The following is a 24,944-nucleotide window of genomic DNA, read 5'->3' on the forward strand; positions in this document are numbered from 1 at the left end:
CAGAGAAGCGACGTGACAACAGCTTTCATTTGTGCTCCTGCTCATTTATTCAACTTTTCCTGTAATTCCTTGTCTGTCCAGAGGGCGAGAGTGGGTCCAGGGAAGCCCACCGACTCCTCTTCCTCCTCCTCTGTGTGCAAGTACGACAGCAATGGGAATCAGGACCGTGTGAAGCTCTCGGACTTCAACTTCATCATGGTTCTGGGCAAAGGCAGCTTCGGCAAGGTGAGGCACATTAGTAGGCACGTGATGTTGCACAGTGGGTGTAAAACATCATCAAATCAGTCTGAAGTTGCTTTACATCCTTTCTTTGACTCCCTTCAGGTGATGCTGGCTGAGAGGAAAGGTACAGATGAGCTGTACGCCATCAAAATCCTGAAAAAAGATGTGGTGATCCAGGACGACGATGTGGAGTGCACCATGGTGGAGAAGAGGGTCCTCGCTCTCTCTGGAAAACCACCTTTTCTCACTCAACTGCACTCATGTTTCCAAACCATGGTAGGGCACACGCAGAAACATGGCTTCTTATTTATCTCTTATTTTGGTTTTATTATTACTTTCTCACCATGTTTCATCTGAAATGTTATCGTGTTTACATTTGAACCGTGTGATCAGTTTGTCAATCTCCTGTAAAGCACCTCACTGCACTAACCTGTACAAAAGTTTGATTGATTATTACTGATTGATTTATTCCTTCATTTTCATCTCCTGCCTCTTCATCTTTGTCTCCTAGGACCGATTGTATTTTGTCATGGAGTATATTAATGGAGGAGACCTCATGTACCAAATCCAGCAGGTCGGCAAGTTCAAGGAGCCTCATGCTGTGTGAGTACACTTACGTACCCTGACAAATTAATCGAGTTTTGATTTCATCAAAAACATCTTTCAATAAAATAATCAGTCATTGATTCTCAAAACGTGATCCAGACTTTGGCTTCCTTAAATTTTATTTCGGGTCGTCAGGCACTTAAAGATCCCCCCCAGACGTCTATTAACACATAAAAATACTCTTCTCGGAACAGTGACGTGAGTCTGATATGTTTTTTTTTCACCAAAACAAAAAGACATCCACTCTTTCTCCCTAATTAAAAATCCCAGAATCTATACATAGGCAAGATTATTTCATTTCTAAGGTTTATCTGCTCGACACAAGATGTCTCACCTCAATGTGAAGTCCATTCTGAGTGTTTGTGCACTGGAGGCTTGAAGCTTCAACGAGTTGTGATGTCAGAAATCCTGCTTGGCTTCAAATCAGACTTTTTAAGGAGCACAGAGAAACTTTCCTCATTCAGAAGATGAATATGAAAAGAGCTCTTTAGTTTTAAACTCTCCACATGAATCATTATGCACACAAAAATGCAACTATGAGAACCAGAGAAAAAACACATTCTTGAGTGGACGTCCACTTTAAAGTTTGTTGTTTCTTTTCTGTTCTTACTTTCTTACACAGAGTAAAAAATGTCTTCTGATTTGTTGTTCTTTGCTGGACTTTGTACCCACAAGAAAGATTTGTTCCTTTGCAAAATTTAGATCTAGGTTATTCTTTCTTGAACTTTGCATGTAACTCGAATCGTGTATTTTTATACAGAAGTGTTTCTTCTGTTTATCCTATTCATGGTGATTAAAATAAAATAAATTAAAAAAAAAGGTGATATTAGCATAAGACTGACACAAACGTCCCGTAGACTTTATAAAAGCTGAAAAATACCTAACATATTTCAGTAGTGTCGACCCCTAACACACCTTACAGTGTTTATCTACGTAAATACAGGCATTGGTACTAACTGGTGTTTGTGTGTGTTTTAGGTTTTATGCTGCTGAGATTGCCATCGGCCTTTTCTTCCTTCACTCCAAAGGCATCGTGTATCGGTGAGTCCGTTTTTTTAATCGGCTCGACTCTAAATGTACAGTGTATAATCATTTCAGTGTACAGGTGTGAGGAGTGTGTGTGTGTGTGTGTGTGTGTGTGTGTGTGTGTGTGTGTGTGTGTGTGTGTGTGTGTGTGTGTGTGTGTGTGTGTGTGTGTGTGTGTGTGTGTGTGTGTGTGTGTGTGTGTGTGTGTGTGTGAAAACACAAACTTACACTATTACCCTCATAACCAGGTAAGAAACAATGTCGAAGTCTCAAAAAGCTTAGTAAAGTAAAAATTTCAGGACTGTGGAAACGGCGTATACTGAAGGCCTCCAACGTGGTTCAAAGTTAACCAGTCATTTCAAAGTATATTTGTGTTGTAGAGTAGAAATAGAATAATATTTCAAATGGAGACCCTTGAGAAGCTTCAGAAAGTTAATGACGATGATGCGATGAGTTGGGCGAGGTGTTTTGACTGGCATTTACATTTCATAAAGGGTAAAACGTCACTCACTAAGACAAAGAAAGCGTCATTTCAGAAGCGCTCCCGGTATGCTGCTGGTTTCCTTTGACATTTGCAGGGTTGTGCACTGTGAATTTATTCCTCGGGGTCAGACTATCAACACAGAGTTCTACTGTGGCGTTCGGAGGCGTCTGAGGGAAAACATTTGGTCTAAACGGCCTGAATTGTGTGTGTTTGCAGAGATCTAAAGCTGGACAATGTGATGCTGGACTCCGAAGGCCATATAAAGATCGCAGACTTCGGCATGTGCAAAGAGAACATGCTCGACGGCATCACCACAAAGACTTTTTGTGGAACACCAGACTACATTGCTCCAGAGGTGTGTTCACATGTTGTTCTGTAGCTTATTGCTGCTTTTCTTTTTTTTTTTTTTTTTCCCAACATCTTTTACCTTCTGAATGGGATTCTGTTCTCTCCTTTGTAGATCATAGCCTATCAGCCTTATGGGAAGTCCGTAGACTGGTGGGCCTTTGGAGTACTGCTTTATGAAATGCTTGCTGGACAGGTTAGTTTATATTCCCCTTTTTTTTTTTTTTTTAACTAAAAAAAAAAAATGAACACGAGAATTGGAGATGATGAAGTGTATTTGTGCTTCTCCAGCCGCCTTTTGATGGGGAGGATGAAGATGAGCTGTTCCAGTCAATCATGGAGCATCATGTCTCTTACCCTAAATCCATGTCCAAAGAAGCTGTTGCTATCTGCAAGGGGGTGAGAACACATACTTACACTTTCTCCTCTGCCTATCCACATCATGTTAACGGCTGTTAGTTTTGAACGCCGCCCGTCCGCGACACCGGAGCTGACTTAATCCCCCACCACCTCTAACTGTGGATGCCGGATACTGACAGAAACATCATGTGGATTTAAGTTGCAGCTTGCTACTTTTTCAAAAAAAAAATTTAAAGCACATAAACCTAAAGCTGCACTGTCTTAACGCTGCCTTTTCGTGGTTGATTTGAAATCCTCAAAGGTCCAGTGAATCATGTAAAAACTGAACCGCCCTCCTGTGTGTCAATACTGGCCCAGAACCTCATCCCGTTATATAATAAGAGAAATAATAGCCTCCAAAAATACATGATATTCGATAACTCGGCGGCCAATGGTGACAGATGTTAGGGCTTGATGATATGAACTGAAATTCATATCAAGATAAATTATCTAATTTGTATTTGTTCTTCCATTGGTTGAAATGTTTGTACTGTTAAACTGCACTGCTCCACAAACTTAACATGGCACTTCAATAACATAACATTGTTGGACTCAATGTAGACTGTCAAAAAAAAAATTGCAACATCGATGCAGAACCAGTAATATAGTCTTCTTTTATCATATTTCATTCCTATTCCTTGTTAAATATTTTGCGCCTACCTTACCCACAATGCAACTCCACCACTAACACTTAGGTAGGAGATTCAGATGTGTTACGCAGCCTGTGGAGAGACTACTGCTCTGGTAACCTTTCAAACTCCACAACCCCAAATGTTTTCATCAGAGATCTTTTAGACACAACGCGGCTCACCAACACCTCTGACCCGACTTCGATGTGTAAAACCTTTTAAAATATTGGTATATTAGCTGATGGTTGCTGTCGCCAATATTCTCTAACACAGATTAATTTAATACTGTGATGCATAATTTAATAAATTGTATTTATCGTCCAGCCGCAACAAATATTTGTTTTTCATGACTGGAAGCAGTGACTGTGTCAGACCGTTTACATTACCTGCTTATTACCCTCTGCCTCTTCATCAGTAATTTATTTTATATGTTTACCTGTTTATGTAACAGGATCAGTGCGCATTAGTAAACATTACTACTGTATGTATGATTCAAATTAAAACATTGAAAAACAAAAGATCAAACATGTCATAGACTACTAATCATTTATAAAGAGTTTTATATGCTGCATTATTGTAATCGAAACACGGCAAACAGACATTGTGAAGTGAGGATGAATCACTTTGGAATTTATACACAAACACACACAGACACATCTGAGCTCACCTCTCGTGTGTGTGTGTGTGTGTGTGTGTGTGTGTGTGTGTGTGTGTGTGTGTGTGTGTGTGTGTGTGTGTGTGTGTGTGTGTGTGTGTGTGTGTGTGTGTGTGTGTGTGTGTGTGTGTGTGTGTGTGTGTGTGATTCCAGCTGATGACCAAACACCCAGGTAAGCGTCTGGGCTGCGGTCCTGAGGGGGAGAGAGACATCAAGGAACACGCCTTCTTCCGCTACATAGACTGGGAAAAGCTGGAGAACAAAGAGGTCCAGCCACCTTTCAAACCGAAGGCTGTGAGTCTATTACACACACACACACACACACACTCCTCAGCTGTTTATATTATCCTATCGTCACTGCCATTGATTCATACGAACTGTCACGGTAAGTTATAGAAACGATTTGATGGCTCATCCCCGAAACCCAACCATCACGTTGCCATTGGTCACTACTCAGACAAATGCCAAGCTGAGATTTGTGAGAGCAGTCACTAATGATAAAGCTGAGATGTCACTGGCTCACATATGGACCAATGGAAATCCACAGTTTCGGCTGTGAGTGATTTGATTGGTTGACACCATGTTTTAGTTGTATTTCTCTTTTTTCTCTTTGTCGTTTGTTGTTGTCCTTTTTTTCCCCATCCTTCATCAAACTCACTCCATCCCTCCTCTCCTCTCCTCTCCTCTCCTCTCCTCTCCTCTCCTCTCCTCTCCTCTCCTCTCCTCTCCTCTCCTCTCCTCTCCTCTCCTCTCCTCTCCTCTCCTCTCCTCTCCTCTCCTCTCCTCTCCTCTCCTCTCCTCTCCCCTCCCCTCTCCTCTCCTCTCCTCTCCTCTCCTCTCCTCTCCTCTCCTCTCCCCTCCCCTCTCCTCTCCTCTCCTCTCCTCTCCTCTCCTCTCCTCTCCTCTCCCTCTTCCTCTTCCTCTTCCTCTCCATGGCAGTGTGGGCGTGATGCGGAGAACTTTGATCGCTTTTTCACGCGCCACCTCCCAGAGCTGACCCCCCCAGATCAGGAGCTTATAGCCAACCTGGACCAAGAAGAATTCCAAGGCTTCTCATTTGTTAACCCTGAGTACACTCACACAACTCACTGACCATGCCACATATCGCTGGGCTGCATTAGTAAATCCCAACACCTCACATGCATACAGTTCAGAAAAAAATACAATTTAAAAAAAAATCACCATGATGTCATATTCAGGCTGCATTCAGCATATCTCGACATTTTAGGAACTACGCTCATTCGCTTTATTTCTCAAAGTGTGACGAGTAGAATCGAGCGTCTAAGCGCGTCTCCCAAAATGCCAAACTATTTAGATAATGTTCGGATGGAAATGCAGACAGGTGCTCAAATAATAACAATCATGCGAAAATAATTATGTGTTAAGGTGCCAGGAGGAAGCTGGTCTTGTTTCCAGCGGCGACACTGTTCTCAGTTTACTGTAGTTTAGCACTTCACGTTACGCTGCTGCTCCTGAGAAAGCTCTACCGGCTGTATTTCTATCTTTAGTGGCGGAAATGTGTTCTCGCTCCTGAATGCCTCCCAGCTGCTCACACCAGCAGGTTAATGACCTAAACCTGCTCTGTCTCTGTGTCGCCCTCCCTGTAATTGCATATTGACTATGACAGCTTATCGTTGATATTGATGAGTGTACTATGATTACATGTTGGTAATTCATAAGCTGTAAGTGAAAACTGACCAATTGCTTTGCTATGATTGTTTGAGTACTAATTAGTTTCCTCATGTTGACTTCACTTTTGTCTCTAGGACCAACTACTTATCCACTTTCTGTTCAGTCAGTGTTGTGGTGAGCTTATCTGCCGATCTAATTTGTAACCAGTCAGAGGATAGAAATCTTTAGACCTGCCGTCAGTTTGAGTCTGTGTCAATTTAGCGATTTTTTTTTTTGACTGGAAGCTCGTGACTTTTCATTTCTGAAAATATTCCCCACCTAACACTGTGTTTCTAACGACATATCTCCTCGCTTGTAAACAACCATTTTTAGAGGATTTCACATATGATCGAGCCGTTTAGAATCTCGTGCAGCTGGTAGTTTGTTAGCTTTTAGAAACAGGATGTCCAAAAGTGCCAAAATAAGGTTCAGAATCATGAGGATGCAGAAAACGATTGTCCTTAACAACTGTGATGAAGGGCAGCCATCTTGTGCCATTTTGCAGTACATGTATAGTTATTATGAAATGCAGTATAGCTTATCTGTTCACCAACAGTACCATATGATACCTTTGGAACGTCACTTTCATATATACAAAAATTTGTCTGAGTTGTATTATACTTTTGTAACTGTGTAACGATGCAGGGTAGTAAAAATGTGTCAAATCTTGTTCTATGACCTCGTATCAAAAAGGTTATATGGAGCATTTGATGCTCTCTGAAACACACGAGGACTCCACCAGGGGGAGAAAAGTAAGCGCTTATTGTGATGATGGTGAAATGTTGAGATATAAAATATGTATCGAGTTCTATATCAGAGAGACATGTGGATAAACTGTCTCTGGATGGGAGAGATGCTTCTGTGGATTGTGTAATTGTCCTGTATGACTGGAAACTGATAATATACTCACTGGTGCCTACCAGACTTCTTCTGCTGCATCTGCTTTGTTGCTGCTGCTATCCACCCAACATGGCAAATACATACTTTTTATTTATAAGCTACATACAGTATCGAACAATGTAGTTCTAAGTGTTCATTGATACATTTGTCAGCAGTCAAATTTGCTGGACTCGGGGGGTCCGAACCAAACATCGGATGTGAGAAATTTGTGCCTGCGAAACAACACACCAAATCCGAAACAAAATAATCCAATCCTTCGCATTTTTTTTTTTAGTTTTGTTTTGCGCCAGTGATGATGTCATTTTATTTGTCGAGCTTCTGAACAAAAGAAAAGGAAAGTTTGAGCTAAGGAAAGAGCTGCAGCAAGGGTGCAGGTGATATGACCACATATCCAGTGCTCACGAGTGCTACATATCGGGGCTTAAAATGAAGTGTTATCCACGAAGCATCAAACACTGTAGGGATAAAACTTGCAACATCACACCTGCTTCGTGCACAACTATGAGCTGACTAGTGGTGAATACGTGGACCAGTGGTAGAGATGGGAAAGGTTGCAGCCGCTCCTCATTTCAGCTGGAAGCCCTGTGATGAGACAAAAGGAGGAGGTAGGAAACCAAACACTGTGTGTGTGTGTGTGTGTGTGTGTGTGTGTGTGTGTGTGTGTGTGTGTGTGTGTGTGTGTGTGTGTGTGTGTGTGTGTGTGTGTGTGTGTGTGTGTGTGTGTGTGTGTGTGTGTGTGTGTGTGTGTGATATACGTGTCTTGCCTGGGGCTCACTGCTTCACTTCCCTGTGTGAAATCCTTTCCGGTTGTGGTTTGGTCTGCAGCTGGTCTGTTTGATCGATCCTTGTCTGTTCTGCACTGGAAACTGTGTCCTCTCTCTCTGGCTTTGGAAGTTTGTCTTGGATCTTTCTGCATCTGTGCTGTTGAAGTGGTCTGGGTGGGTCTTTTCCGTCTTTTGACTGTCGTTTCTGGGTTCGTCGGCAGGGTGTGTTTGTTCTTTGTCGACTTGCGTCCCCCAGTCCTGTATGGAATCAGTTGTGTGTTTTGCTGAGTCTAGACTCCTTGTGGTGCTTCCGTTCACAGGTGATCGGAGGTGCGGATTACTCTCGACTTTGACTCCACAAAATCAAAACGCGCACGTAACGTGACACCACTGACTCATGACATCACTTAGACTTAAAGGATAGTTTCACCCTTTTCCAAGTCTGACTTACAACAACACCAAGGGGCTCAAACTCTGCTGTAACTATTCCTCCTGTTCAAAGTGGACATTAAGGGATCCATTTTAAAGGATGTGATGGGACACAATGTCGTCCTTTTATGCAAAAATAAATTCAGATTTAAAGTTAATATACTTCAGAGTCAAATTCAGTAGCAGTATTATTTTGATTATAAAATTCCCTCCATTTGTTGTGATCGCTCTACTGAAGCTGAGCACTGAAATGAGTTGGAGAAAAAAAGCGAACGCTGGACTAAAAGAATTAAACTCGTGAGCTTCAGATTAGCTTTTGAATACATTTCAGCAAAATCAGTTACATCGAACATGCATTAATACAGGAAATCTTAAAGGCCAGTATAAAGAGAAAGGATGATTACAGGAGACAAAACCTGTTTCAATGTTCATCTGAGCACCGGATCATAGTGTAAAAACAACCTTGAAAAAACTGAAACTGTCCTTTAAGCCTTTTGACTTGGAATGACTTATTAGGCTCCTGAATCCAAAGATTAAAGCGGCTCTCATCAATATATAATTAAGTCAAATAACTACTTGAGAGGGGTCACGTAGTAGTAAACACACAATTATCACTTGACTTGCCTCTACAAAATATTTCAGCATTTCTCAGCTCACTGTTTTGGTTTTACGGTTTTATTTTCTGATGCCATCAACCTCATTTCCAGCTGCAGCAGGCAGCTGCTTTTAGTGAAAAGCTTTTATAATCTCACTGAAAGCTTTACAAAGATGTGTTAATGCAGGGAGTCAACTTAATTTTTCTGACAATGGATACACTCTTGAGTCAATCAGTGGCCAATCATGTTGCAAAAGCAGGAAGAAGAGGTATGTTTGTTCGTGCAGAACAGCAGAGTCTGACGTGGTAAACAAAACAATGTATGCAAACACATGCAAACAGAGCAGTAGCCTCCGCACCACTGAGCGCATTAAGGTCACGTCCTTTATTGTTAATGTGAATTTCCAGGTTTTACGCAACCTGAAGAGGACTTCTTAAGATTACTTGGAAAGAAACAAAAGTTATATTTGCATTTCAAATCCAGTATTTCAATTCATGTTTATTTTAAAACTGACATTCAGGTTGCTGAAGATTGGACTGAGTTTGGACTCAAAACACATTACTTGGGACTTGACTGCGCTCCACAGACTTAAGACTTGTGTTTTAAAAACAATGACTGTTCCACCTCTGCAGACTATTAAGATGTGGCTTTGCGTGTGCTACAAGTTTTTGCCTCCTTTTCAATCATTCATCTTTGTGCTTTTCATTGTTCTCTTTGCCTGTTGTCATACTTCGAAACAGCCTTTTAGTTTTCGCTGAACAAGTTCACACAAACTGCCTTTTACGAACTCTTTCTTTCTCCTTCTCATCTCTGTGTGGCAGAAATCTCGGCGAGATGTCGGCAACTTTGACAAGGAGTTCACAAAGATGGCGGTGGAGCTGACGCCGACAGACAAGCTCTTCATCATGAACCTGGACCAGAACGAGTTTCAAGGCTTCTCTTACACCAACCCTGAATATATCATACAAGTCTGAGGAGTTCTCGTTGGTTCGTCGCAGACAGGACAAGACTTAACCCGCACAGTAACATTTCATGAAAGACTCATCCAGCATCTCATTGCATGACCGGGACTCTCATTTACACACATACAAATCCTTAAACTCCACACACGCCAGCATCGAAACGGCACAGTTCATGCTCCATGATCACATCTACGAACACACGAGCAGCAGAGTAAAACCTGCAGATGGCTTCGTTTACAGTGGGACTGAGTTTGACCAGTGACCGCATGGTTACAGCTTCCAGAAAAACTCCAGGCGTGGTTAGTATCCATAAACCGGGCGGCGACCGGGAGTCCCAGTGAATGTGTAGCTGTGTGTTTGTGCTCTACCGATCTACAACAGTGTGTTTGTTTACTTGATTTATTTCTCTTCAGCCTGTAAAAGTTGCGTCATGAACATTCCATGATCAATATGTCATGCACGTGCACACACACACACACACACACACACACACACACACACACACACGTATGTGTGTCTGTGCAAGCTGCGGTTTGGATGGAAGGGAAGATTTTGAATTGTAAAAGTCCTGATTTATAACCTCATGTCTAAGTTAGTCCTCAACTTAGTCTTAAGCACGTCTTGTCTTCCAAACTGATGCAAAAAAAAAAAAATCAAAAAAAAAATCAAAGAGAACCCCTGCCCCAAATGCCTCTTTGGCACTGATATTTAAAAATGTCTCTTTCTCTTGCTTAATCTCTCTTTCTCCTTTCTCTATGGCACTGTGTACGCAGTGTGGGTTAGTGCTGTGTAAGCCTGTACAGTCTGTGTGGTGCAGCTCCTCTATGCATGCCATATCTGTTGGTACAGTAGTTTGTTAAGATTTGCTTTTGAGATCACGGAGGACGAAAACCCTCCCGAGAGGTGTCGTGAGTTTATGGATGCAAGTCGGTTTTGAAGTATCCACGCTCAAATCCAGTTTTCGTTTCCACTCTGAATGCCGCCGACGCCGTCGCCGCTGACAACTGGGTGGCTGAAGAGTTAGGTTTACGAAGCACGGGGCAAAGACTGTTTGGCTGTACTCGACGAGAAGATATCCAAATTCTGTGAAATGAACATATAAAGTAAATGTAATACTTCTGTATGACTTGTGTTTCAATGTATGTGTAAATAGGAATGGGATCTAGAGCTAGAAGTGTTTTTCATGTTATCGTACACTTCTCTACTATACTTCACTGCCCCATACCTTTTCTGTCTGCGCTTTACCCCTGCCAGAACTTTTAGTTGCCAATTTTGTTTTCCAACTTTTCTCTCCTCCTATCTTCTCTTCTCCTTCCCTTAAACCTTCATATGATCTCCGTTCTTTTTCCTTCTCCCCTTCCCCAGATAACATCCACATCAGTACACTTTAAAGAAATTAGATAATAAGACAAGAGAGGGGGGGAGAATTAAGTGTTTACTATGCAAAAGGCAGCGGGAGAGGGTGAGGAGAAGAGGGCAACTTTTATTAAGCAACCTGAGGATATTGTGTGAAAGGACAGTATACATGTGTTGCATGCGCCGTATTTACCTGCGCGTGAGAGACACCTACCGAATGATACCTACATTAAAATGAAGTATCATACAAGTATTTCTGTAACTCTGGTTCTTGTGTTCTCCCCGTGTGTTTCCGTCTTCGTTTGGAAACACTAAAACATAAAATATCATCTTCTGATCACGCAGCATTTGTACTGTGTTGTATTGATGAGGCTCTGGAGAATTATCACCTCAATCTTCAGCTCGTCATGGTTTAATGGTGAGTTTCAGCTTTGCTCTTTTGGTTCATGCTCACTGCTCTAACAATGTCCTTTCGGGCCACAGCTGTTTTGAGTAAAATAAAATTATAAAATCCCAACGTTCACTCCCTGCTCAGCATCAAGTGGCTGATAAATGTATTTCACTTATTCAAATAAAACTAAAATACAATGAACAACAACTACAAATTTAGTGATTGTCCCTTTAGGACTAGTCTTTAACCTGGACGTGAAACTTTTCAAATCCGAGCTCGTGAACTGACAATGTCAGTTTGGCCCTTGTTTGTGATGGTCCAAAGCCTGAGGATGTCCAACTGTGTCCCAGATTATATTGGCTAAAGCAATAACGGGATCCATGTAAGAAGGATCTGTCTGAAAGTAAATCACAGCTTATGTTGGCATGTGGTACGGAGATACACTTCTTAAATGTTTGGTAATTCTTTTAAGATTTGGCTCAGCTTACAGCTACTATGAGGCACCTTATAGGTTGATTGCTTTTACCTCTGCACAGCTTTGCAAAGCTTTAAATAGAATGTTTTTTTAAACTGATTTACAAATACAATACAGTACAAGAGAAACTTTACAATATGATGTAGTCAGACAAGTCTTGATCGTCCATTACTCTTGCAAAATAATTAAATGTCAAATATAAGTATAAATGCAACTCAGAGGGACGTCATACTCATCAGCTGATATTTGTAGCTATAATATTGAAAACACACAACTAAAATTCACCGCCTCGCTGTTGTATGCTTTCATAAACCTTTTAAGTTGCAGTTTACATCCATGTTTGTCCAGACTCAAGGCGTTCCCGATGTGAGGTCACAGTGACGTTTGACCTTTGACCACCAGAATTTAATCAATTTATGAGTGAACATTTGGGCCAAATTTGAAGGAATTTCCTCCGGGGCTCCTGAGATATCATGTTCACGAGAAAGAAGCAAAGTGAGGTTACTGTGACCTTAACCTTTGACCTTTGACTCCCAAAATCGAATCCGTTCGTTCCTGGGACCAAGACAATGTTTGTGACAAATCTGAAGAAATTCCCTCAAAACAATACTGCGATATCAGTTTCACAAACGTGGGACGTATGTATCAACGGAAGCAAGTTCAGTGCAAATGTTTTCTTGGTCCCAGGGATGAACTGAATAGATTTTGGAGGTCAAAGGTCAAGATTGCTGTGATCTCATGTTTATCCCTAAACCCTATTATTGTGAATGCAATATAGTAAGAAGGCCTTGATGGAATTTTTTTTCAAATTTAGCACAAATGTTCACTTGGACTCAAGGTTTAACTGATAAGATTTTGGTGGTCAAAGATAGCTGTGAACTCATGTCCACTCCATAATTGTAAACACAATATCTCAGGAAACTCTTTAGGGAATTCTTTCTAATATGGCAAACAATTTCCACTTGGACTCAAAGAGGCACTAATTCAAATTTTCTGACATTGACGTAAACTGTAACTTGACTGGTTGGTTGGAGCCAGATAACCACGAGGCAGTAATTCTAGTTCTAGTCTTTTTTTTAAGTTAAGCAAAAACTTTACAAGGTAGGAAGTAGATATTGCCCACATGCTGCTCAGGTTTTGGATCCAGTTGGTTATAAGCAGATGAAAAACCAGTGAATTTGAGAAACAAAGCGAACAAAATCCCAAACAAAATATAAATTCCTTCTTTGTTTCCTTCCTGTGTATGTAGATGAATGTATAATTTCAACATCACTCAGTAAAATAATGTGCTCTACTTTTCAGTTTTTTGCTGACTACTATGTGTCAACGTTATATTACTACTGTGCTGCTCTCCGTGGTGCTGAACTGAGGACACCACGCACTGGTTTCTGTGACCAAAGGCCCTTTATGCTCAGTGACACACACACACACACACACACACACACACACACACACACACACACACACACACACACACACACACACACACACACACACACACACACACACACACACACACACACACACTGGCAGGCGGGGTTATCCTGCAGATGCAGAGTTGAGCTATTACATTAGAGTGTGTCCAGAGAAGTGCTGCTGATGGTGTTGTCTCCAAGCTACTTTACCGAGAGTTTAGGCTTTCCTCCTACTTCCCTGTTTGATTCCTAAATTGTACCACCGAGAAAACTGCACCATCCCGCAGTCCTCTTCTGCGCCTTTGACATGGAAAAATCTAAACTTTGTCAACCAAGTTTTATTTGGGATAAATGACCCGTCCGAAAACCTGTTCTCCAACAAAACGAGTTCAGCGCGGTCTACAGAAAATGTGCTCAAAATCGGATCTTCCTTCAGCCGACTGGATCCGCACAAAGAGAGGACACCGGGGAGAAGTTTTGGACTGTTTCTAAACCCCGCTAGTGTCCTTCCACCGGAGGACTCCTGTCTGCAGGAGGAGGAGGAGGAGGAGGAGGAGGAGGATGAGGCTGTGTAACCGGGGTGTGTTGATGCTTCTGACCACGGCGGGGGCTTTTTGCGCCTTCAGCCTCATGACCATCGCCGTGGGCACGGACTACTGGCTGTACTCCCGTGGGATGTGCCGCTCCAAGAGCCAGAACGACAACGAGACGGTCCGCAAGAACGAAGAGGTCCTGACCCACTCCGGTCTGTGGAGGACCTGTTGCACTGAGGGTGAGAAACACATCGCAAATAAGTTAGCATTCTTTCTCTACTACTATTGCACAAACCATATGAAGTGCACATAAAAACTCTGCACAGTAAACTGATACAATTCAGTTTCAGAGGATGATGAAACATTGAGAAATAAATTAAAAATAAAATAAAAATAAAAAATCGCTGCAGGTTTGGCCATTGAAATGCCATTCAAGTAAGCCTCTTAAATATTTGATCTAAACCAGACCTTAACGAACCTCTAATGGCCATCACTTGCAGAGAGAACAGTCAGTTAAACATACATTTGAGGTTTGTTTTTGTCCGTTAATGCCAGAGGAAAAACGGTTCTGTTAAGCACAGAAAGGCTTCAGGCCAAAAGTGCTTTACTTTTCCTAGAGTTTGTCTTAGATGCCTTTATGATTAGATTTTGACTGTTGGCAGTATTCATGAAGATGCAGCTCAAAGAGAAATACAGAAGAGATTAAGTCTGGGATATGTGATGGAAATGACATATTCAATTATTCATTGTTTTTTACAAGCACAATTTTTCTCCCTGTCCTCTGTTTGTTCTGATAGTTTTTTTTCCAAGGCTAGAATATGTTCAGCTATCTTATTTCTCCATTATATACTACACATTCATCCTTCTGTTCCTCTCGGCATCTCCCTCTGCCGCTGCCCTACTATCTCCCATTTCCAGAATGGTTTAATGGAGAGGCAACAAAGCATGCAGAGGACACCATTGCTTAAACAATGTCTGTGTGTGTGTGTGTGTGTGTGTCAGTCTGCATCACAAAAAAAAGCCCCAAACAGCCTCGAAGATCTGAACCTGGTGGCTGACTGGGCGTTGTGTGCAATACATTATTATAGGATGAGGGTTGTGTACACCTTTTTCATATCTTTATACGAGGTTTTTATAATTCACCATAAAAACGTTTCGTATCAGTGCAAACTGATTAAACAAATGAGACATAAAAAATGAAAATAAATGAGGACTGGCTGAAAGTCACAGGTTTATACGGCTACGTGCATATTTAAACTATTTAAAATCTGCACTAAAAAGTCAAGGCACTGATTAGTGATGAGTATTTTCATGTCAAGCCACAACTAGATCAAACAGTCCATATAAAAACTGATAGCACTGAGCTGGGGGAAAAATATGATCCAAGTGTTCAGATACAGATCTAATTTTGAGATTAAAGAGAACTCAGTTTCACATGTGGTTACTTTTCTTTTCGTATGCTGACACGATGATTTCTACATGATGATTTCTACATGCTGTTCCGTTCTCTCTGACCTGTTCTCCGTGGCCGAGTTGTGGATACTGAATGAGTTTGGTTTTGGTAACCATGGCGACTGAGTCACACCGTCAATACTGGTCAATCAGTGTGGCACATAGAGGGACATCAATCAATGTGGGTGTGCAAATGTTGAATGTGGCTGCTGGGCCAAAGGTTACTGAGAGCAGCAAGCATGAGTTCAGCTGATCTTTGAATTTTAACAGGATGAAATGCACGCAAAAATACATGAGCACTCACACGTCATCATAGTGATTGTCTGACCTTGTCATATAGTGTTAAGATATAGTGCACAATAGGATGTTTGTTAATCAAGATAAAAAACAGTGGGAAACATCAGATAACAGCCAGCACAGATGTCAAGTTAAACAAAGTGAGAATATTTAAGATAAATAGGTAAATTACTACAGACTGATTGGCTGAAAAGGCTTGGATCAGCAGCTCCTCTGGATTGCAGTACATTTAGAGATGGTAATTATTCTCAGGCTGAAGCATTATTCAGTTTCCCCTGTCTTTCATTGTTTATGAAGAAATTATGATGTTAAACTCAACAAAAATATAGATTGTTCTGAAACTCAACTGTCTCAAAAATAATATTTGGGACCCTCAATCCAAATTATACAGGCTTCTAGTGCAGAGCTGCTAGTGTAGCATAAAGGGATGGTGATCATTACTGATGGTAAAAGTCCAGTTGTAAACCAGCACATAACTCTACAGAATCTTTCCTGACCGGCTCTGGTTACCACAGAACATGGGGCATGGTTGCTTCCATGTTTTGTGGTCTTGTTATAAGGCCAGTAAATAACTGAATGCATTATTGACAGCTTTTTGAGGCCCCGCTGCTCTTTGGAACTTGAAAAGAGTTCATGCTGCTTTGTGAAGCAAAAACATATTGAAGCCTTTCACATGTTGTGCTTCAGCTAAATGATGCAGCAAGCACCTGCATAGAATCACTTTGGACTGGTTTGAGATTTGATTTGAATCCTTGTTACAACTCTTATCCAATATTTGCTTTTTAAAGGTGTCATACTGAATATTTTCACCACTTCAATTCGAAAATACTTCAATTTAAACAAAATAATTCTTCAAGCATGTGCAATATACCTGTGATGAAAGGTGAGAAGTGGCATTGGTTCATGTTAAATGGTCAGAAGGCAAATAAATTGGGAACCATTAATTTAAAATCAAGCATAAGCAAATCTGAGAATAAGCCAGTGCTTCTCTTATAATTTATGATACTTTTTGTTTCATCTCTGTAAAAGATGTCACAGTTCAAACAGATATTATAGTCTGTCCTCTGACTTCTGCATAAAATCCACAGAATATTGTTTGCTAGTTTGGGTTTAGGACTGAAATGTATCAAATGCAGGCAAAAATAAATACAGAACAGCCCCACAGAAAGACGGCATCACATTTAACATTACAGCGATGCATGAAAGTTTGTTGCTATGTTTTCGCATGATTTTGACTTGAAACATAATCACATGTCCTAAATGTAGATAAAGAGAACCCAATTAACCAAATGAGACAAAACAAACAAAAAACATGTCTTTACTTAGTCATTTATCTATTGAGGAAAATGATCCAATATTACATACTGTATCTGTTGGTGGCAAAAACATATGAACCTTTTGGATTGGCTGTTCATTTGAAAGTGAAATTAAAATCAGGTGTCACTGGGCAACCTTTTTTATTTTAAGCCCAGGGATCTATCAAAATCTGATCTTCACAACGCATTTTATAGCAGTTTATCATGATATGAACAGAGGAGATTGTTGTAGACCTCAGAAAGAGAGTTGTCGATGCTCGGCAGACTGGAAAAGGTTACAAAACCATGTCTGAGTTTGGACTCCAGCAATCCACAGTTGAAATTAAAGAGCACTGTAATCCTCCCCAGGAGTGGTCGACCAACAACGATCACTTCTACAACAAGGCCTGCAATACTCCCTGTGGTCACAAAAGAACCAAGGGTAACTTCCATCCATCCATTATCTATACCCACTTTATCCTGAACAGAGTCACAGGAGCTTAGGGCGAAGGCAGGGTCCGACTTGGACAGGTTGCCAGTCTATCACAGGGCCACACAGAAACAAAGACTATCCACACCTAAGGGCAATTTGTAGAACCACCAATGAGACGCATGTCTTTGGATGGTGGGAGGAAGCCGGAGTACCCACGCAGGCACAGGGAGAACATGCACACTCCACACAGAAAGGCCCGGAATCGAACCCGGAACCTTTTTGCCGAGAGGCAACAATGCTAACCATTGCACCACTGTGCCCCCAAGGGTAACTTCTAAGCAACTAAAGACCTTTTTGACATTGGTTAATGTTAATGTTCATAAATCCTCCATTAGGAGAACTTTGAACAACAAAGGTTACAAGGAGGAAGCCACTGCTCTCCAAGAAGAACACTGCTGACCGTCTGCAGTTTGCTAAAGGTCAGATGGACAAGCCAGAGGGCTGTTGGAAAAATAATTTTTGGACAGATGAAAACAAAAATATAACTTTTTTTTGCTTCAATGACAATTGTTATGTTTGGATAAAGGAAACCACTGCAGCATAAGGATCATATTACATCTGATGGTAGTATCATGGTTTGGGCATGTTTTTCTGCATCTTAGAGACTTGTCATCATTGATGGAACAGTGAAATCTGAATTATACTTTAAGGACAACTGTCGGTGAACTGAATGTCGAGAGAAACTTACAAGCACCCCTATATGTGAACCACTGTGTGTATGAATGTATGCAAATGTACTGGCTCAAAGATACTGTGAGTTTTATAAGTGATCCTGTATGTACAATATGTCATGTTGTAAAATGATACAGAGCAGAGTGTTGCAGAGTCAAATGACTGATTAAATGTCAACGTTTTCCCTTTCTCCGCAGGGACATTTCGGGGTGTTTGCAAAGACATCGATCACTTTGCTGAAGATGGAGACTACGAGCAGGATGCCGCAGAGTATTTACTACGTGGGTAACACATGAGAACACGTAACCACGGGACGTAACAACAGTGATGGAAGTGTCAGCTAGTTAAACGTAACGATTCTCCTCGCCTCTCCTCAGGAGCAGTACGAGCCTCCTCCCTCTTCCCCATCCTCAGTGTGGGGTTACTGTTTCTCGGCGGCTTGTGTGTGGCTGCCAGCGAGTTCTACAAGTCACGCTACAATGTCATTCTCTGTGCGGGTATACTCTTTGTCTCTGCAGGTCAGACACACACACACACACACACACACACACACACACACACACACACACACACACACACACACACACACACACACACACACACACACACACACACACACACACACACACACACACACACAGACAGACCTCAACAGCACATATAATTACAGTATATGCATCATTAAACAAAAACATCTGTGTCATTGTTTTTTTTTTAAGTCTGGGATTCAAACCATTAGTGGGGCATGTTTCAGTTTTTGTGTTGATGGAATAGTCTGCCAAAGCACCTGAGACCAAAATGATGATATAACTAAATGCAAACTTCAAACTTTACACTTTTTTATTTTAATTGTAGTAGTCCCCGAGATTTAAATGTTTTATTGTGTTTGTTTGTTTGTCTTTGTTTTTCTTGTCGTTGAGATTTCAGATTTTTTTTCAAATTTCTTTCTCTTGTGTGCATTAGTGTCTAATTATTTTACTCTTTGTACCGTATTGCTTGTCAGTCATCTGTAAAAGTTGCCGTACAAACAGATATCTGATTGACTGTCTGAACTCTTCTCCAGGTCTCAGTAACATTATTGGCATCATTGTGTACATATCAGCCAACTCAGGTGACCCGAGCCAGAGTGACAACAAGAAGAGCTACTCCTACGGCTGGTCCTTTTATTTTGGAGCCCTGTCCTTCGTGCTGGCTGAGATGGTGGGCGTCCTGGCGGTGCATGTGTTTATAGAAAAGCACAGACAGCTGCGCACTAAAGGACGGCCTTCACTCATTAAGCCGCCCATTTCCCGCAGCTCATCTTACTACCGCAACCGCTACTACCAGAACCGCAGCCGCCGATACAGTTACAGGAGCAACCACAGTTTGGGGGACTCCACCCCACACTCCTTTCGAGCGACTTTGTTGCGTGACCGAGAGCCATCCATCTCAGCTGAATCCAAAGTCAACGCCATGGCAGGTTTGCCACCAGCAGTGACAGTGGGCTCAGATTTCATGCTTTACACGTTTACCTCGCCTCTCAAAGACGGTGATATCGACATGGCCGTGGATAATTTAACAACTGCAGCTGCTCACAACAACACAGAGATGCTGCCTGGAAACTGTGCCTCCAACAGAAGGACAACACCTGTTTGAGGAGAGAGATGGAGGATATAAAGCACAGGACAGAACTTAAGTGACAGGACGAGATTTAATGAGGAGACGTCCTCTTACTTTCTTGGTAGACAAAGAGGAAAGACTTTGGAGACCACAGAAGGACTAAATCGTTCTGTCAGATATCTTTTCAGTGAATTATTTGGTCAAAAATTGTGAAAAAAAAAAAAAGTGGAATAACAATATCTCTGGAGCCTGACCAACAGTGCAAAACCCAAAATATAACGGAATATAAAGCAAAGAAATAATGCTGGAATCAAAGAATGGATGGCATTTTTGTTTGAAAAATGTCAAAATTAATCAATCAGTCATCAAGGTAGTTGGAGATTAGGTTTCTGTCAATTGGCTAATCACTCCAGCACAGAAGTAAACAAAAACACAATTTTGAGATCTAATATTTGTTGTTTTTGTTGTTTTTGGTTCTGCTATGCTATTACTGTAGCTATATCTGTTGTTTGTGTGCGAATGAATGCAACATACATCTGAGAATGACTGTGACAGATTGAGTGTGTATTTCAGAAGCATATGAGCATCCATAAGTGTAACAAAAGGTTCTGTCCTTACTGTTATGTCACAGAGTCTCTGTTTACATCAAATAAAGCTTAGAAATCAAGAGAATCTGAAAAACTGTGCTTCAGAGAGAAATAAGTGTGGTTCAAGGTGTAGTGCTGTTGCTTTTGTATTGCACAGGGTATCTCAGGTCTCTTTGTGTGAATCAATGGGAGGGAGAGAATATTCATATCTGTCAGTGCATAAGTGAACACTGAATCGAATGTCCAAACCAAGTACAAATATACAAACAAAGGCACAAACAGTTTATCAAATATAATTGACCCCGCTGTACTGATAAATATGAAGTTATTCATGTGTGTGAACATGCATGAATGAGCTGTGTTACAGAATTAGAGTGGTACAAACAGTTTCACAAACAGACATCAGCAGAGCAGCAGGCAGGCTGAGAAATCATAATCGTTACCATGGCAGCAGATGCATTCAGGCTAACGTTCAAGGAAGTTGTAATGAATATGCTCACACAAGAGATTACCTGACAACGGCGTCACGCTTACCTCAGTTAACCTATAGACTCTTTGTACGACCCAACATTTATTACCTATTTTCCCAGGAGGACGGCACACTTACTGAGCTGAGAGTCCACTCCCTCTGCCTTTATAAGTACGTGCACTTTGCTGTATGAAAGCAATTCATGAAAAAAATCCTGGCAGCAGTGGGATTCAAACCCACACCCCCGAAGAGACTGGAGCCTTAATCCAGCGCCTTGGACCGCTCGGCCATGCTACCTACAAAATGGGTTCACAAAATTCACAAATGACAGTGTACACTTGTCACATGCTAAGCCAGACTCTGTTATTATATAAGCTATTGATTGAACCTGCTTTAATATATCTTTTTTTTTTCTCAGTATCTTATAGTTGTGATTGTTTGCAATGACCACACAGTATATTTATTACCTGAGGACACCGCCATTAAAACTACAGATTAAAACGTTTGTCTCCCTCTTCTGGCAGTGAGAGTAATTACAAAAATGATGTTGACAGATGTTTACCTCTTTCAGCCCCTTCTCCACTGGCAGTATCAGCTCGGCTTGGCTCAGCTTGGCTCTGCTCTACTAAGGGTCCCAAGCCAGCTAAGCCAATACTAAAAGGTGACGTAAAAACACTGCAGACCACTATTAGTCAGAGGGAATTGTCACAATCCCTGCGTCACTGCCTGAGTGACACTGGACATTAGGCCGTTATAGCCGAGCTACAGATCAGTAGGGTCTTTTTTTTGTTTTTTTTGTTTAATGTCTCTGAACTGTTATCAGGCTATTAAAGATCTTTGGTCCACTGTAGCCTACTCTGGACTAGCTACAGCCATCACTACTGTTGTGACTGTGAAACGGTGGAGTCTGTACCACAAGAGAGCAGCGTTCAAATCGACTCCTCTCATGACACAATAATTTCGACCCTGTTTAAAAGCTGCATACGTCTTAGTGATTTGCAAGATATGATCAAATTGCTTCCCATGCAACCTACCATGGCTGCATCCTTGAGATATAGAAAACACCACTAAGACATCCTTATACTTTAGTATTGTTTTGGAAATATTCATGACAAAATCCCAGCAACAGTGGGAATCAAACCCACCGCCCCAAGGAGACAGTTCCGCCATGCTACCAACAGTACCTCATGAGGGATTTGATATTCCAGTCAGTCTGTAGGAAGTGACAAATTATTATAAAGTAGAATATATTATAGGAAGATAAAAGAATGTAGGAGGTACATATACATAATTGAAGAATGAAAACTACCAGGGCTAAAGATTGTAGCTGCACCAATTGAGTAACTTGTTTACTAATGAGATAAATGTAACAACCAAAGAGCACCAGGAAACCAATAGTACAGAAATATCCAACTGTTAACCCTTGTCTTGTCAGCAGTAAGGCTAGCATTGAATGTGCTGGTACAAAGAGAGATACATTAAGTATGGAAACTAGGCAAAGCCACATAAAGTAGCTGGATCAATTAATTTATGAATTACATTTATATTAATGAAATGTACTAGACACTTTGCACGTGCTAAGTAAGCACCTGCTATAACAGAAAACAAGTTTAGTATTTAAAAAAAAAAAGATAATGTAATATCATAATTACTATCTTATCTTATTAACTCAAAATTATCAATAATTCAAACCTATTATAAATCAAATCCAACTTTAGTTGATTTTTTTGCTAAATGATCAAAACACAAACCCAAAGGGCCTAAATATTACCTTATAATGCTTGGTGGCCATGTTAGTAAATTGTAATTGGGATTAGTTAATGGTGAAAGTGGCTTTTGTGGTATTTTAAATGTTGCTTCTATTGTCCTATCAATGCACATTGTTACCTGCCTGCCTTCATCCCAGACTGCTGAAGGTATTTTGCCCGGTCTGGTTTCGGCCGGGTACGACGGAGGTGTTGTTTGGCCGTCTCCTCTTTCAGGTCAGAAAGGGAGGGTTCTTGGCTATTTACCCTTTACCCTTTTCCCCATGGTTTAGTTTCGGGTCTCCAACGCTGTCTGTCTGGGCCTCTTGTAGCTGCCGTCTACATCTGCAGACCTCTCTCCGGTGTTGGTTGTGACCAGCTGTGAATGGCAGTTACCCCCGTTGTCTGGGCCTCGCTCCAGTACAGACCACCCTCTGCCTACCACTTCCAACTAAGAAATACACTTCCTGTGCCTCTGAGGGCTGATGGACTTGACATTGGCGTTTACGCGGAGGCTCTGGCGCAGGGGTCCCTGTTTTGTGACATCTCGCTCAAGAGGTCCAGTCTACATCCAGGACATGGTCCAACCTTACATCCCAGCTCGCTCCCTCCACTCTGCTTCTACCAATCGGCTTGTTGCTCCCTCACTGTGAGCTAAACACTCTACAAAATCATGACTGTTTGCTGTCCTGGCTCCTAAATGGTGTAATGAGCTCCCCACCGACATCAGGACAGCAGAAACTCTGTACATCTTCCGCCGCAAACTAAAAACACACCTCTTCAGACTTTACCTTGAATAGGAGAACTTTAGTAGAACTTAAAATTACACTTACTGATAGAACTTTGTAGTTTGGATTTCTTGAAGAAATTGTATTTTCTGGATTCCTGTTGTTCTGGGTTTTGTACCCTCATAATTAAAATGCACTTATTGTAAGTCGCTTTGGATAAAAGCGTCAGCTAAATGAAATGTAATGTAATGTGACATGCTTTCAGATCCTCGTTCAACACCTGGAACCTTTACCGCAATTAAATTAGCTATGCAAGAAACTTTTACCAGCTTTCACCAACTTCTGAGAGACATATTTGACACAGGTATTGTTGGACTTGGGCTGCTGCTAGTATAAAACCAATATGTGTCAGCCCCCAGTCCTGCGTGTTCTTTAATGAGGCAATAGGAGAAGATGTCAGGCTTCAAAATATTTATTTAACAGCCGCAGAATAATCAGTTTACAGAGCTCTGGGTCCGGACTATGTTTCCCTGACCGCAACAACAGAGTATGTGTCTGTTCTCCTGACTTTCCCTCATCCAGTCTTCCTATAGTACTAAAAACAAAAAGTCATGTGTGTTGATGTGTCCTTTGTTGGTTGGTGGAGGTGGTGGTTGTCTTCCTTCACACCCTGGAGTCCTCCAGACAGCATTCTGTTCCTGTTTATGCCTCAAAGAACAACAGTATGTGACCTCACAGGTTGTCTACCCCCTCCTGTGACCTTTTGGTTTGGCCAAGTACTTTCACTCTCATTCACAAACACAGCCTCTCATCTACACCTTCATTCACAAACACAGCCTCTCATCTACACCTTCATTCACAAACACAGCCTCTCGTCTACACCTTCATTCACAAACACAGCCTCTCGTCTACACCTTCATTCACAAACAGCCTCTCGTCTACACCTTCATTCACAAACAGCCTCTCGTCTACACCTTTATTCACAACCACAGCCTCTCATCTACACTTTCATTCACAAACACAGCCTCTCCTCTACACCTTCATTCACAAACACAGCCTCTCGTCTACACCTTCATTCACAAACACAGCCTCTCGTCTACACCTTCATTCACAAACACAGCCTCTCGTCTACACCTTCATTCACAAACAGCCTCTCGTCTACACCTTTATTCACAAACACAGCCTCTCGTCTACACCTTCATTCACAAACACAGCCTCTCGTCTACACCTTCATTCACAAACACAGCCTCTCGTCTACACCTTCATTCACAAACACAGCCTCTCATCTACACCTTCATTCACAAACACAGCCTCTCGTCTACACCTTCATTCACAAACACAGCCTCTCGTCTACACCTTCATTCACAAACAGCCTCTCGTCTACACCTTCATTCACAAACAGCCTCTCGTCTACACCTTCATTCACAAACACAGCCTCTCGTCTACACCTTCATTCACAAACACAGCCTCTCGTCTACACCTTCATTCACAAACAGCCTCTCGTCTACACCTTTATTCACAACCACAGCCTCTCGTCTACACCTTCATTCACAAACAGCCTCTCGTCTACACCTTCATTCACAAACACAGCCTCTCGTCTACACCTTCATTCACAAACACAGCCTCTCGTCTACACCTTCATTCACAAACAGCCTCTCGTCTACACCTTTATTCACAACCACAGCCTCTCATCTACACTTTCATTCACAAACACAGCCTCTCGTCTACACATTCATTCACAAACAGCCT

At 41.5% G+C, this 24,944-nt stretch overlaps 2 protein-coding genes and 1 non-coding gene across 4 annotated transcripts in view; 2 read left to right on the forward strand and 1 right to left on the reverse strand.

The window, feature by feature from the left end:
* Positions 1-11,297, forward strand: part of LOC138615867 (protein kinase C beta type) — a 35,802-nt gene extending 24,505 nt beyond the window's left edge. The window contains exons 9-17 of one of the 2 annotated variants that reach the window (XM_069689741.1): positions 82-225; positions 325-498; positions 734-825; positions 1,807-1,869; positions 2,555-2,693; positions 2,799-2,879; positions 2,975-3,082; positions 4,520-4,660; positions 9,548-11,297. In XM_069689741.1, the coding sequence (XP_069545842.1) occupies positions 82-225; positions 325-498; positions 734-825; positions 1,807-1,869; positions 2,555-2,693; positions 2,799-2,879; positions 2,975-3,082; positions 4,520-4,660; positions 9,548-9,700 (1,095 nt within the window). In that variant the 3' untranslated portion in view covers positions 9,701-11,297. Of the gene's footprint in view, positions 1-81; positions 226-324; positions 499-733; positions 826-1,806; positions 1,870-2,554; positions 2,694-2,798; positions 2,880-2,974; positions 3,083-4,519; positions 4,661-5,305; positions 6,962-9,547 lie in introns of those variants that run through there. The other variant, XM_069689740.1, reaches the window with a different exon arrangement.
* A 2,589-nt stretch (positions 11,298-13,886) lies between these two features.
* cacng3a (calcium channel, voltage-dependent, gamma subunit 3a) lies at positions 13,887-19,713 on the forward strand. The gene is made up of 4 exons (XM_069689742.1): positions 13,887-14,097; positions 18,265-18,348; positions 18,445-18,585; positions 19,131-19,713. Exons 1-4 carry the CDS (start codon positions 13,887-13,889, stop codon positions 19,700-19,702), a joined length of 1,008 nt encoding a protein of 335 aa, XP_069545843.1. The 3' UTR covers positions 19,703-19,713.
* A 1,224-nt stretch (positions 19,714-20,937) lies between these two features.
* trnal-aag (transfer RNA leucine (anticodon AAG)) lies at positions 20,938-21,019 on the reverse strand. The gene has a single exon. It is a non-coding gene; the product is annotated as a tRNA-Leu (tRNA).
* Between the last annotated feature and the right edge of the window lie 3,925 nt (positions 21,020-24,944).

This window comes from Brachyistius frenatus, unplaced genomic scaffold, assembly GCF_029030835.1.
Source record: "Brachyistius frenatus isolate BFR_SWC_R1_liver_20210118 unplaced genomic scaffold, ASM2903083v1 Contig_7, whole genome shotgun sequence".
Lineage (NCBI taxonomy): Eukaryota > Metazoa > Chordata > Actinopteri > Embiotocidae > Brachyistius > Brachyistius frenatus.

What these genes read in the sequence shown, in the direction of transcription:
- cacng3a (XM_069689742.1), top strand. Translation starts at nt 13,887, where the DNA reads ATGAGGCTGTGTAACCGGGGTGTGTTGATGCTTCTGACCACGGCGGGG. An exon ending in GAGGACCTGTTGCACTGAGG is followed by an intron (nt 14,098 to 18,264) that starts GTGAGAAACACA and finishes CTTTCTCCGCAG; the next exon opens with GGACATTTCGGGGTGTTTGC. An exon ending in TATACTCTTTGTCTCTGCAG is followed by an intron (nt 18,586 to 19,130) that starts GTCAGACACACA and finishes ACTCTTCTCCAG; the next exon opens with GTCTCAGTAACATTATTGGC.